The 14509-nt window shown below is 38.0% G+C and overlaps 2 protein-coding genes across 2 annotated transcripts; one reads left to right on the top strand and one right to left on the bottom strand.

Annotated features, from left to right (window-relative positions):
* The first annotated feature begins 168 nt into the window (after positions 1–168).
* Positions 169–3510, top strand: LOC119990379 (CASP-like protein 5A2). Its single transcript, XM_038836256.1, has 3 exons — positions 169–660; positions 2160–2292; positions 3009–3510. The coding sequence occupies exons 1-3, from the start codon at positions 434–436 to the stop codon at positions 3198–3200; spliced, it is 552 nt and encodes a 183-aa protein (XP_038692184.1). The 5' UTR covers positions 169–433; the 3' UTR covers positions 3201–3510.
* Positions 3511–5486: 1976 nt separating this feature from the next.
* LOC119991766 (homeobox-leucine zipper protein REVOLUTA-like) lies at positions 5487–13019 on the bottom strand. Its single transcript, XM_038838214.1, has 18 exons — positions 12784–13019; positions 12321–12486; positions 11791–11876; positions 11601–11691; positions 11412–11507; positions 11175–11288; positions 10996–11079; positions 10611–10766; positions 10436–10510; positions 9973–10079; positions 9633–9813; positions 8813–9001; positions 8401–8481; positions 7587–7721; positions 6743–7077; positions 6500–6605; positions 6214–6363; positions 5487–5863 (listed from the first exon to the last, which is right to left on the bottom strand). Exons 1-18 carry the CDS (start codon positions 13017–13019, stop codon positions 5714–5716), a joined length of 2538 nt encoding a protein of 845 aa, XP_038694142.1. The 3' UTR covers positions 5487–5713.
* Positions 13020–14509: the final 1490 nt, after the last annotated feature.

The following is a 14509-nucleotide window of genomic DNA, read 5'->3' as shown; positions in this document are numbered from 1 at the left end:
TCATTATCAAGAAAATATGTTTTCAAGTGTTCATTTCATCCATTATAGAACTCTAACACTCTAAATTTTTCATAAAATTCACTTTTGTACACTTGAAAACTATGTTTATTCATCGGGCATGCTCTTACAATGGAGACCAATCAGCCAATAGGCAATAGCGAGTTATCTTTAAAATAAAAAAAAATAGCGAGTTCATTCCAAAAGCTCTCCAGCTGTCCGAGCACAGGTTTCCTTTTCCTTCATTGCCCTGCGTTTTTTGACGTCGACAGGAATCGCAGATCCCTTTCCGTCTTCGCACCTCCCGACATTCTTCCCCTATATTTAGGATTTCAAGCACTGCTTCAATATGGAGTTTCTATTATTGAGTATTATTTGAGGGAGCTGAAGAAGAGACCATGAACTGAAGCGCACTGAAGGTCTTGTGGCGGAAGAGATGAATGTGAGCCACGCGTCGATTCATCCCGTTGAGGATCCTCCGACCACCGACGGCGGCGGCGTCGGTGGCGGCAACAATCCTCCCAGAATCAGGATGAAGGATTTGCAAGGTATGCCAGGGACGCGCGGCGGCCTCGTCCTGCGCCTCTCTCAGTTCGTTTTCGCGGTTGCTGCACTTCTCCTCATGGCCACCACCAGCGACTTTCCTTCCGTCACAGCTTTCTGGTACATGTCCATGAGCTCCATCCACTCATATGCTATCTTGTTTCAACCTAGTTTGATACATATTTTGTGTTTAGAAGTACCGGAAGAAAGGAAAAATAGAAGAACTAAAACAGCTGGTTGTTTACTTGTTTTAGTGGAAGTGTGTACTATCTGAATTAGGTAAAATACTTTCCATTTTGATCTGCGAGGCTTTAATTATTGGAGTTGGGGTGTGGGGGCGGGTTTCACATTTTTTGCTGTTTTGCTCTTATCTGTTGAGTTGCAATGTCAACAGAACATTATTCAGGGCTTTAACTACGGTTTCTAATGAAACTTCGAGGAAATTAATTCTTTAGGCTGGAATTGCTATATGGAATAGCCTCCCTGCTTATTTTGTTTGTGAATTAGTGAAGGAGCAATACTTTGGTTCGGAGCAATCCCTGAACCAGAGTAGATATGTGTGCCAGCTTCAAAATTAGTTGTTAATTGATGTACTATCCTCGAAGTCCTCAATGTTGTTTTCCATAGTTTGGATGTTCTACTTGTCTTCAATGTTTGAACTACTCTATATTTCATGCTGGAAACTCAAGCTTTTATATGCCGCAGCTTACGAGTCTGTATTATCATTAATGAGATGTTAAACACCAATTCAGATTTCTTGGTGCCATCTGCTAGTTTTCCCATTTCTGTTCCCTTTGTGCTCTGGCCTTGACCTTCCCATCCCTGCTCTCGGCGCATCTGCAGATTAGAATCCTTGATGTCTCCCTACAATTTGCAGCTTGCGGCACTGTGAGCACTTCGGCATGAATGATTGCTAGCTTTGACAAGGATTTGAGGCTTAATCACACTAATGGCTTAGGGGTGCCTCTTTTTGTTTTCTTTGCGTTTTCTGAAAATGCTCTAATGCATGCACCAGTTGCCAGAGTTTGGACTTTTTTGGCTCTTGTAGCAAATTACTTAACACTTAGTAATGCCATATGTATAATGTGTGAGTATTATGGTACTGGTAGGTCCCTATCAAACACTGGTGAATATCATGACGTTTTAAGATATTTTATCGAGAGAAAAATTAAGTAAATGGGATGAAGACATGTTCTGGAGGGACATAGATGAGACTGATTTTGTTCAATTTTGAAGTTAATGCTGTTGTAAGTCATTTTTATCTTACAGTGGAATGTCGATAGATAATATGAACAATTAAATCTTTTGGCTGTGTCATTCTATCTAAAACTTTGTATATCATACATATCTTGTATATAAGATATGCAAACCTGCAAGCGATACACTATCATTGAGTTCATGGGAAATGCTTTGGGAAGGAGTGAGAGGATAAAAGAGATGGTGATGAAGCCTGTCTATGCAACAACAGAATAGCTTGTATTTTGAATTTTTGTATTATGCTGTCGACTTTTTAACACATGTAACTAACAGAAAATAATGTGAGTTTACGTCAAATGAGTAATGTATTAATGATATTTACGTGTAATGACACTGAAATTTTTTCGATGTATTTGCATCAGCTACCTTGTTGCAGCTGCGGGCTTGCAGAGTTTGTGGAGCCTTTCGTTAGCAATTGTTGACATTTATGCCCTTCTGGTCAGGCGCTCCCTGCAGAATTATCGAGTTGTTAGTATGTTCACCATTGGCGATGGGGTAAGATAAAATAACAACTTTTAATGATCTAAACAGTTATAACCCATGTCAGCATCATCCTTTGCTTTGGTGTTAACTTGATTTTTGCTTTTTTATTTGATCCTCATTCCCCACAAATTTATTTTCCTTCACAGCTGGCTGCCTCAGCGATTCAACCATACAAATAGTTGCTAGAATTTCTGTATTTTGAGTGGTACGTGAGGTAGTCCTTGGATTTATAAGGATGTTGGAATGCAGCTTCTAGGACATTTTGAACTGTCTCGATCTCCTTCTGAAACTTATTGGATTTGCAAATAATTTCAAAGTGCCATTCAGTTTTCTGTGAATGATTGAGAAGTGGGAATTTGTTATTTTGTGTTTTAATGTAGGTTTTGCACCAAAGCATGGTCTTCAATATTTGCATAATTAGATAGATTATCGATCAGCTGACATGACAACTAGGAAAGACTAGCATCTCCAGTTCTCCGGCTAGTATTATTGTGAAGCATCTTCATTTCACAATCCTTAAGTCTTGAATATCCTCTATTCCTGGAACTTTGCCTATTGTATTGCTTGTATCTTGTGCACCTAATTCCTTGTAGGGGGAACAAAACCACATTGTTTTATCCTTGCTTCTCTCTTGTTGCAACTCTTTTTTCTTTTTTTTTTCTCGGCAAAGTTTAAGCAACCTTTTAATCCTTGACTGCATATGAGTCGTACTTCTTTTTCTCCTGCAGATTACATCAACTCTTACATTTGCGGTGGCTTGTGCTTCTGCTGGCATCACTGTCCTTATTGACAACGATCTTGGTAGTTGTAGCCAGAATCATTGTGTGGAGTTTGAAACTGCCACTGCCATGGCTTTCATGAGCTGGTTCTCTGCATTACCTTCTTTTCTCCTGAACTTTTGGTCCCTGGCGTTGAGATGAAAGAGGATGCAAAAGGAAAAAGGAAACTGAAGTCACCGAGTAATCTTGCTTGCCCACTAGTGTGCAAGCTATCATGACCTCTTCTGCCACTTGTGTACTGCGATTTCCTATGATCTCAATCTTGATTGTGTTGTGGTGCATTTCTAGTTTGTAAATTGGGTTCGCTAGCTATTAAGTTGGAGGACGAATTGATTGGATCATTCACCGTATACACGTGAAATGGTGTGACCTGAGAAGAGATTGTGTTTTATGTTAACAATAGAGTGAAGTTGAATTTTGTATCTTTAATATCCGTGCTTGGAACTCCCTATATTATGACCATCATGGCTGTGATGCAAGGGTTCGGACCCTTTGGTCCCCGTCGGACAAAAACACGGCCGATTGTAGTACAGTACCTGACCAAAAGACGTGTCGCCTGATTTGCAATGGAGCGCACATAAATCTTGTGTATACACCTCAGCAATTGAGATAACTTAAATCTTTATCTTTTTCGGGATATGAATCCCGTTCAATGCATATCATATCACAGAGTTTTAGATGAAACTATTCTATTTGGGAGCCGTAAGGTAAGTGAGTTTTTAAACTGTGGTGAGGTGAAATGAGTTGTGGTACAAAAGGTGTTTGGCTCGTTGGCTTGTCACTAAAAATATTGTGACGAGTTGATGGTAAAGTTAGATTTTTTTTAACTATATCAATTAATTTTTAATGAATTTATTTTTGTAAAAATATAAATGGAATAATAAAATTTATTGAGAACAAAACGGGAAAGAAAATTCTTGTGTTTTGACACTAAAAATGCGATCGCTCCAAACTCACCACGATGTGATGATAATGTAACGCGATGATATAGGACTAAAATAGAAAGTTGGAGATTTGTATAAGCTAGAAATCATTTTGATGGACTTTAAGAGTGGACTGAATTTTTGCAACGTTATCCAATTTCAATGAAATTTGACTGGTTGAAGCAAAACGATATTCTGAACCAAACCAAACACCTTTGGCCTCTAATCCCACGATTGTTTCACGAAATTCCGTCGTTTTGAGCCTTAAGCAAGTCATTTTCTGTTTTTAGGAATATTCTTTTAATTTTACATCTTACGTTTTATATTATATTAGAGTTATAGCCTACTTTAGTAATCATTATCTTATATTTTATTAAACTTATTAAAACCCTAAAAAGTTCTCTCAAATTTTTATTATTCTATTGATTCTAGTGTTCATCATTTTCAATCAAACTTTGGTTTGATCATTTTATTGTTCTACGTGAGTCAAACGCTTGGCCAAATACTTTGTGTGTTTGATAGAGTGGTTGTGTTGATTTTCAACGCTAGCTGTTAAACTGTGAAAAAAAAAATTGAACTTAAAACTCTTAAAGAAGCCATGGGTGTTTGATAAAATTGTTAACTGTTATTAGCGATTAAGTTGAGTAAAATATATTTTATTTGTATTATTATTAATTTATAAGTATAATTTATCATGTAAAAATTATAATTACTTTAATTTAATATTTAAATAGCCATTTAATAAGCATAATTATTAAGTTATAAGTATAATTACTAATTTATTGTTAATGTATAAATGTAATTATTAATTTATCAATATTTAATATTTAATACCGAGCTCTAGGACAGTAAAAATTCAAAAAAAAAAAAAAGTAAGTCACTTTTAGGCATGAGACCCATGCCTTTTTGGCATGGATCCCACGCCAAAATCAAAACCGCCCAATTTGTTTGAGGGCGGTACCACCTTCAATTTTATGATGTTTAGTGAGGTGGTCCCGCTTTTACGGGATCTCTAACAGTACCGCTCTGTAAACCGTCTCACCAAACACAACCTTCTACTTTTTTTGTTCAAACGCCATATATACAGGTAGACCATACCCCAACCCACCCTAAAGTCCTAAACCATGGACCATAATTAAAGGTGTTCATTAAATTGAATGCAAACACTGTTTAAGACCATCTCAAACCTTCAGTCAATCTGACTAGAACAGCCCGTGTAAACTTAATTTAATGCCTGGACGACAAAATTGTCAAGAAAACCAGATCAAATCCCACAGGAGCCAGAAAATAGTTGGACAGAGAAGACAGCATTGATGCCCATCCGGTACCACCTAATCAAAATCTGAATCCGGGTACCATGAAAAAGATCCATACAAGTACAAAGAAAATAAATATTACGATAACAGTGGATAACACATTTAACCATGTCAGCATGAAGGAAAGCCAGACTTCCCCCTGACTCCTACTACATTGTCATTAGCAGTAACAGCTAACAAGATACCAGTAATAAAAGAAGCCTACTTTTACTAGTAATTAATAAATGTTCAGTATTTCCACGAAAATGAAGGGCAACTTACAGACCTTAATTAATATGATATTTACACGGCTAAGGGAAAAACAGAATTAATTAAATTAATATAATTGAAGATCCAAACCTGAAGCTGGAAGACAAAAATGTGATTTTTTTCTTGCAAAATTTTGCACCTGGCATTGGATGAATAATTTAGAAAGTCACACAAAAGACCAGTTTACAAAAGAGAAGGCAAGACAATGGACAGTGTTCTCTTCTGCAGCAAGGACCTTCCATCCAATCGCTCGTTCATATGAAACATGTCGATCCATTGTCGACATGCATATTCCAGAAGGTAAGTTAGTGAATCCCTGATGACAATACCAAAAAAAAGCACACGTTTCAAGAATTGGGATTTTTGGGTAATAAAAGGGAAGCCAGAAAGTCGACATATTTCTGCATGTATTACATAGCTTATGGTCCAAGCCTCTTATAGATGTATTTCAGGCATTACATTGTGTTTTCAAGGTCAAGAAAGCAATGTATCAACACCAACTAAAGAAAGTGCTTTAGTTTAGACACGGCAAAATGTGGCTCCATGGGTAATCTCGAGCAATGGTTGGTTGATTGTAGAAAACGAGAAATGACCACTATTTTTTACAGCAAATGCATTGCTTATTACAGGCAAAATGAATACATAACAATTCAATGAAAAGATTACCTGTTGCATTAACTTCGCAAAGTCAGCACATAATGATTTGCGGCCAGGCTCATTGAATATCTTATCCAGTGTGATGTCTTGAAGAGCCATCAGTGTAGTCTCTAGCATGTCAAGCCCTGCTTGGTTGGCAAAGATGAAAACTGGCAGCGACTACACCAAAAGACAGATGATAGTTCTCAAAGTATGAAATGAGGAGCTCTATCAAACACACAATTTTTGACAGAACTTGAGCTAAATGTTCAGCTAGCCAATAATTAAGACGTTTCCCTTAGCAGTGTAATACTACCTTCAATGAACAACACAAAATAGCATCCTGATGATGCCAAAGATGTTTCAACACCGAGTCACCACCTATAGAATCAGACCTCAGTAATTCTGCCCCTAAATAGTAACTGCAGGAACAGAAAATAATCCCATCACTCTTTTAAGATATAAAAGGCAATTAAATCATGTAACTAAATTATAAAGAAGAATGCTAACTGTAGAACCGCATACATAAGTATTGCACTATTGCTGAAATATAACTTGCCTGTAGCTCTGGCAGATCCATTGAGCTAAAGTAAGAGCTTCTGGTGAACCTGGAGATAACTTTGGTCCCAAAGCAGGGCTCGATCCTGATGGAGATATGGCCATGGCAACCCTCTGGACAGAGGAAATCACACTTCTGACATATTGGTGTGCCATTGTGGCAACATTTTCCTGTAGACCACTCTCAAAAGGGAACTGGAAAGAGATTGTCAGCACAGATCGCATGCCCTGAGATGGTGAACCATCTCCTGAAGATGGGTTGGTCGCAGGGCCCGCTTCAAGACTGGAAGTGAGATCAAGAGTGCGATGCGTAGTCATTGTATCCTGGGCATACCCCTGCATCATCAGTATATCAGTATCTCTTACGAATACACCAAAAAAAGGCTTGGAATAGAAAGGCAAAATCATGTCTCCAATGCATCAAAATCCTAAAGTCGCCCTGCATTCTCATGACCAACTCTAGTGGAAAATTTACAATCAAAGCCGTATCTTTGGTCCATGGAGTTAAAAAGTTAAGAACTCCAGCTTAAACCCTGGCTTGATGAGATTGCATTTACAGTCCCCGAACAAATTGGATGAGAAACAGAAAGCGGTACATCAAACCTCTAAACCAAATAAATCTTCTACAATTTTTTTTTTCTGATTTGATTTGAGAGGCCAAAAGGACATCATCATGTAATAAAGTAGGAACCAAGGGGTTGCCAGCCAACAATATAGATGACAGACAAACTATGACAGCAGAACTGCAGAAGCTCTTACTACTTTGACCAATCATAATGCGATCTTTGATTATAAGAAGAGGAGGATAACATTAATAAGTAATCATATGATGATGCACACTTAACTGATTTTGAATCTAGTGGGATGATGCGGAAGCCAGATGGGAGCAGTGGTGCATCATCAGGAAACATTTCATCAATTGGGGCAAAAACAAGCTCAGCACAGGCTCCCACAGCATGCTCATCAATTCCGCTACAAATCTGTCGAGGAAAAGAAACTATTCGAGTGATGAGATGTATGAAAACATAGACAACATGGCCTTTTCAGATGCACACAAAGCTGGATTATAATTTTTGAATGTCTTCACCACAAATATGCTATCATTCACACAACCCAACCTTGCATCCCTGCGAGTGCACATATAAATGTGCATGTACAAATATGCCGCCACCTTGTCAGTCTTAGCAGATTTGGTGAAAATAAACAGGTTCAGCTTGAAAATATTAAGAAATAGGCTGTTTAACATGTAGCACAATCCCAAGCTACTCAAATGTGGTCAGTTGACTTAAGACTCTTAGCTTTACCTGAGTCCAACATTTATGGAGATGGACACAGCCAGTCTGTTGAAGATAAATCATATTCGCATTTTACCCAGATAAGCCATAAGGCCATTAGCCAATTATGCATTATCTTACAAGCCAGGACTTGCCGGCTACTTACGCATGAACACGTCCAGGGCCATCTGTGTCTAGTCCTCACATTGATCTCCTTTCAAATTGCTAGAGCACTGTTCAACCAATTCTAAGCAAAGAAATACCTACCTCGGTTATTTGTAAACCAGGATATTGACACTTCCCGATTTCACAATTTTTATAAAAGCAACTAATATATAACTGGCTCTTACGTCAAAATGAAAAGGTCACTGCAAGACATATATACCTGCAAGAGGTGAATGTCTCTTGCTACAAAAGCATCTTCCTGTGCCAGGGAATGACCTTCAAGTCGAATAACTTCAAGCATCTGAGGCATAAAGTTCAGAGTCAGAAAGAAGTGCCACAAGGATCATATGTTGAAAATCTGACAACAATTTTGAAACAGACACACTGCCGAAATTTGCGTGAAACAAAAAATATAACCGTGTTCAACCTCATAATTTACAAAAACATCTAAAGGCTACAGGGTAAAACAAACTAGACAACTGAACCGAAATAATGGGAAAAACAAAAGTAAAGGAAACCACTTTCTTTATTTATAATATATTACTACTGCTTTCTTTAGCAGCCTCAGAGAAAACTGCAGAAACCTCATGCCTGCAGTTCAAATGCGAAGGGAACTCTACTAGAGAACATACCTCTTCTTGTTCAATAGTGTGGCCAAGTGGCATTATAATTTGGCTCCCAGTAAACCTCGTGGGCCTCATACCAGGATAGGCATAAGAACATGCCTTCAACGATGTAGCAGAATAGGCATCAACGTTGAAATCAGCCCACTCTGACCGGTGCTCCCTTAAAAAGCGAACTAACACTACGGCAGGAACATCCTGCCAGCAAATAAAAACATTCAAATTCACCAGTTGAACAGCCAGATATAAACTTCATTCCTTTCCACATCAAAGATATTTTCCAAACTTTGCACCGAGTTCACAATATATGTTGCTCTGAGTCAACAAAATAGAGTACATACTTCGGCACATCAATCCCAAGTGTTATTCATGCTTAAGCACATCAAAGCCAGGTAATAATACATTAGTAAAAAGGCTTGAGCATGTTCCAAGCGTTATTCACAATACTCACGGCAGGGCTGGAGGGGTACAAATAAAAATAGAACATTCAGCAATTCATAAACAATCAACCAGAACAAATATGAATTAAGGTATGCAAAAAAGAATTAGTGAATAGGAATAGCATAAGGCAAGGTGAACAAGTGGTTTGAGCAGTTGATTTCACTCAATTCAGCAAATAAGTAGAAACACACCAGGTATAAGGGCATTTTTTTAGTTATTAAATAAGCATGCAACACTCAGACAATGTTAGATTACCCTATTCATGTGCTTACTACAAAACACCAACACTGAAAACATTGAGGTTGTGATATAGAAAGATGACACCACCAGATGACAGCCAAAAAATTGCAGAAAAAAATAACTTCTGATTGGTAGCTTCAAAACTTACCTGAAGCAGCATGGAAGCCCTTGCACAAAGAATCCCTCCAAGGAATGAAAGAGAATTGATCGAGTTAGAAGTGGTCAAATTCTTGGTTGTATTAACAGCAATTATTACATCTTCGGCACCCTCGCAATTCATCAATGACCAGCCATCATCGTTGAACCCATTAACAGCATCATTGAACCCTCTATAAAGAAATCAGATATGTATAGAATCATTAGAATAAAACCTACAGAGTACAGACACATCACGAAAATTTAAGGTAGATGAAATGAGTAGAGAGAATTCTGCATTTGTCCAAATATATAAAACTGAAACATGAAAATACAAACACCAGAAGACACACCTGCTTAATCTTTGGCTAAAAGTTCTCAGAACAGCGGGCTGCCTGCCAAAACCATACACAATCTCACCACTTGTCTCCTGAGCTATTTGCCTGATGTAACGCAGTGCCTTCATGAAAACCACAGGCTCAATACCACTTAATAGGAATGAGAGAGCAAGAGAGAGACATGTCAGCATGAAAATCCCCCCAATTACAGAACCTCTACCCACCAAACACCATGTGCAAAAAGATCATTTGGATTTTTGACAGAACAGATTATCATCGCTACCAACTAGACGAGTTTCATACTTTCATCTAAACTTGAGGCATGCTTATGTCAAAAAAACAAAGAGCCTAGACTAAATAGGCATCAAAGGAGATACTTTTTAGTCATCCGAAAAAGTAAATGTTGTTTAGAAAACAACAAAACCTGTGAAATCAATTATGAATAGAATGTGTTAAATAAATGAAGGTATATACTCACAGCAATTGTCATCTTCTGGGCCACTACTTTGGATGATTCGTACAGAGATCGCAATACCTCGGGTACACTCCAAGCCTGGGAAACACGTGAAAAATTAAACAATGTTATTGCTTAAAAAAATTAAAACAAAGTTATATGTCCTAAAAATAAGAAGCTAACTGGCAGAATTTCAAACCTGCAGATTTAAATGGTCAACAATATGGATGATTGAGCCTCCACCATCACATGGTCGAATTAAATAACCACTAGGAAGCATTTCAGCTCTCACAAACTGAGCAGCAGCAGCTGCATTCGGGCCAGCGCCGGAACCAGAAAGAGATCTTTCACAAACCTTCAGAGAGCAGAGATGTATTAGTACATCCAATTCAAATGCACAAGTCAATAGAATCTTCTCAGTTTATCTGAAATTATATAGAAATACCATCAATATAGGTCAGGCAAGGCAATCCACAAATTCGCTATATGAGACGGTCCAGTTGGGATTTAAATTGTGGATAAGCATATATCATATAATAAGAAGTTGACACAATAATGTAGTGAACTACAGAAGACAACCATACCACAAGACTGCCGTTGTCTAAACTTTTAGTGTATCTTAGAGTCCAGAAATCCCTTGCAGGAGCCAGAGTTGTTGGAGCATATGTCTGAAATTATACAATTTGATTGCAATATTTCAATCATGTACAGGTAAACCGCAGAGTCGGACTGAAGAAATCAAATCTCAACAAGTCTCGTTTACCTGAGTGTATACAAGTTCAATTGTTCCACCATTTCCTGCTGGAAACGTGGTGAAAACCTCAAGGCTCCGACAGTCCCGGAACCAAGATGGACGATCTTTCAGGATCTCCGCAATCTGTTCAATTGTTCATTGATGTCGTGCATTATACAGCACAATAGCATCAGCCACATGAAAAAAGAAAATTACTGCGAAGATAGAATCACATAACTTGAAGTTAGTTCAAACCAGAATACATACCTTTGTAGGCTCTAGACCTACAAGACCACAGGCTCGAGCTGCCACTCCACTACAACGCTGTGAAATTGCAAAGATCCCAACCGAATCCGGACCAGGCTGATGTAGAAATTATAGCGGGGGGTCAGACACACTTACATATAGAAGTAAGAAATATAGCAGCAGATAATGTTGGCCTGAAAGAAAGGATACCTTCATCCCAGGCATCTGGACCCAATCGACAGCAGTTCCTGTAGCCTTTGAAAGGAACTCTGCCAAGGTCTCCTCCGCTATGGAGAGAAGTCTGCAGGTATCCAACAAAGCGAGGGGTCATAATATTGGCACTGGGAGGGTGGGAGAGTGAAGGGAAAACTGGGAAAGAAGCATCAGTAACTGAGATTACCCAGCAGGGTTATTTGAGTCTCTCATCGAATGCTGCTGCGGAGTGGTAACTGCAGAATCACAACTTGCATCAGTTGCTCCAGATGCCTGCAGGAATGTCAGCCAAGATCTGGAAATCATATCAGCTTCAAAAACGAGCAGGACATTACATATTAATCTGTCCTAATACAATTAGTCAACAACAGTTCACATGCATTTCAGCATGATACAAATAAGACATCATTCGAAGTTTCGAACCAATTTCCTAGAATAGGAGAATTAAGGAAAATGAAAAGTACATTTTTTATAAAAAAAAAACTGTGGTCCCTTGGGGTAATCTCTGTATATAAGATTGGCAAAATGGGACAATTTTCTTAGATTATAGCACCTTAATTTACTGCAGAGGCATAATTAAGTTAATACCACTAGAAATACAATAGAAAAAAACTCAGGCACCTCAATATGAATTCAAAAGACAAAACAGTCAAAGCTGAAGAAGATTCAGGGCCATGAACAACAATTTAAAAACTAGAGAAAGTGAGATGGACATACGTTAACCGTGTGCAACTGTTGCCGCATATAGCCATTCTCACACACCAATTGAGACACCTGCTTCTGCAGTCGATCATTCTCCTCCATTAACAACTTGTTCATTGCTGACAGTTTTCGATTCACAGTCTGCAGCCTTGAAGACTCCTTTCGCTGCTTCTCTCGACACCTAAACAATTTTAGGCCCAAAAATAAACGAATATCTATTTCAATCAAATTCAAAACCAGAATGAAGAAAATTAATAAACTTCAACTCTTATCAGCCGAATGAACAGTTCCAAGCCCAAGATTTCACTATTATCATGAAAATTTAACTCTCCTAGGACTGCCATTTGATTGATGGAACAAGAAAACATCATACTTTTGTCAAAACCAAACAAAGTCGAATCCCACCATCAAGAAACAAACCAAAAAAAGCCAAAAATGATTGCATCCGGTAACTCTTTTTTTTTCTTATCTTTTTCACCTGCGGTTTTGAAACCAAACTTTGATCTGCTTGGGCTCGATGTTGGAAAGAATGGGACATTCCCGGATCAATTGCTGCCTACGCAGAGAGCTCGGCTTGGGACACTCAGCATATACCCGTTCAAGCGCCTCCAGCTGCTCGGTTGTATACCGCACATACTTGCCGGTATCAGCGCAAAGGTGATTGTTGATGCTCCCGCCGCTGCTCTCTCTGTGCTGCGCCACCGCCATAGCCATCTCAACAAACTCCCCAAATCCGCTTTAAAAAAAACGCAGAGCCAGAAGCTTCGCCGGCTGATTTGGGGGATACTTACGGAGAACTTAGTAAAGTCCGTCCGCGACAAAAAAAACAGTTCTTGAAACTTATTAGAGAAAGCCAAATGAAGGTAGTAAAAGCCAAATGTTTGGTTTTGAAGGGATATAAGACTCAATATACAGACAAAGATGCTCTACTTTTCAGAAAACTCCCTTTCTGGTTATCAATCAATCTGCGAAACCACTCAGCTTTGAAAAACTACAAAAAAAAAAAGAGCCAAAATAAAATGGAACAATCCAACTAGTGACTCTGTTCCTCTAAGATCTTGAATCTAATTTTTTACGACGAATTTGAAGCTGAATCATATTGAAAACATGGTCAAATCAGCTTACGACCGAGAGAAGAAGTAATGTCGAGGGAGCAAGAACAATCTCGGTCTCTCTGTCCGCCGAGAGAGCCAGGAGTTTAGGCATTACAAAGAGGTATTTGTGTTGTTGCAGGACAGAAGAGGAATGTGAGGAGATAGTGAAACCCTAATCATGACTGATAAAAGAAGAGAATACCAGAGAGGGGGGAGAGACGAGAGTGAGTGATCTCGAAAAGACTCAGCTCTTGAAACGGCTAAGAGTAAAGGGAAGAGAGAGGGAGGTTCATAGCATGCATCCCGACAAACTTACCAGTGAATTTCGTTTTCTTTTTGTTTCAACGCATTTACGTCTTTGTCCCTATCATTTCCGGGAAATAACATTTTGGTCGTGGCCCCTACCTCAGTCTACCGGCCATGTGTTCGCGGTCCATTTACATCCAATACTTCACATTAAATGATGGTTTTTTGAGGTTTCAAACATCATCATTTGTAAATGGCAAGTATGTGATGTGTGTTTGGATACAGAGACAATTTGTAGCTTTTATTAAGAAACAAGGAGATAACCTTAAAAAAAAAGGAGTTAGATTAACATGCTCAAGTTGGAAAATGCAATGTCCAGCTGTGAAAGAAAAAGGAGACATGCATTTGTTTATAATCTTTGGTCTTTTGTTTGACCAATTATAGTGAAATGAAAGATAATAATACCTTCATGACAAAGTCCCCAAAACTTTGAAATGACAATATAATTTGTCCACCATAAATATAGTTTTGAAATATCATTTAATAAATGTAAGAAAAAACTATCATTGTATAGGTGTTTATATATTTTTATGGTCAAAGCATCAAGCTAAGTTTCATTATTATGACCACGCGTTGCATTTTACTCCAAACAATGTTTTTTTTTTTAATTTGTTTTGTTCATATATATTGAATTATTGTTTACACTTTATATTCTACTATTTTAAAAAACACACTTTGTTATTGGTATTCTGTCCAGTAATTAGTTAATAACTTAAATAAATTTATATAATAGAAGTTATAATTAATGAGTCAATTTAATTATAAAGAAAACATATTTATATTTTTAAATGAGCTTAGTATAGA

This window comes from Tripterygium wilfordii, chromosome 22 (genome assembly GCF_013401445.1).
Source record: "Tripterygium wilfordii isolate XIE 37 chromosome 22, ASM1340144v1, whole genome shotgun sequence".
Taxonomy (NCBI): domain Eukaryota; kingdom Viridiplantae; phylum Streptophyta; class Magnoliopsida; order Celastrales; family Celastraceae; genus Tripterygium; species Tripterygium wilfordii.
The sequence above is the reverse complement of the archived record's forward strand: the minus strand, read 5'-3'. Positions and strand labels throughout refer to the sequence as shown.

Bases quoted from the DNA above. Each gene is read 5' to 3' on its own strand.
- LOC119991766 (XM_038838214.1), bottom strand. From the start codon at position 13,019: ATGGCTATGGCGGTGGCGCAGCACAGAGAGAGCAGCGGCGGGAGCATC. The intron at 10,511-10,610 runs GTTTGAAATTCT...CGTGTTTCCCAG, and splicing joins TTGACCATTTAAATCTGCAG to GCTTGGAGTGTACCCGAGGT. The intron at 7,722-8,400 runs GTATATATGTCT...TTTCCTCGACAG, and splicing joins GAGACATTCACCTCTTGCAG to ATTTGTAGCGGAATTGATGA.
- LOC119990379 (XM_038836256.1), top strand. From the start codon at position 434: ATGAATGTGAGCCACGCGTCGATTCATCCCGTTGAGGATCCTCCGACC. The intron at 661-2,159 runs GTACATGTCCAT...TATTTGCATCAG, and splicing joins CCTTCCGTCACAGCTTTCTG to CTACCTTGTTGCAGCTGCGG. The intron at 2,293-3,008 runs GTAAGATAAAAT...TTTCTCCTGCAG, and splicing joins TGTTCACCATTGGCGATGGG to ATTACATCAACTCTTACATT.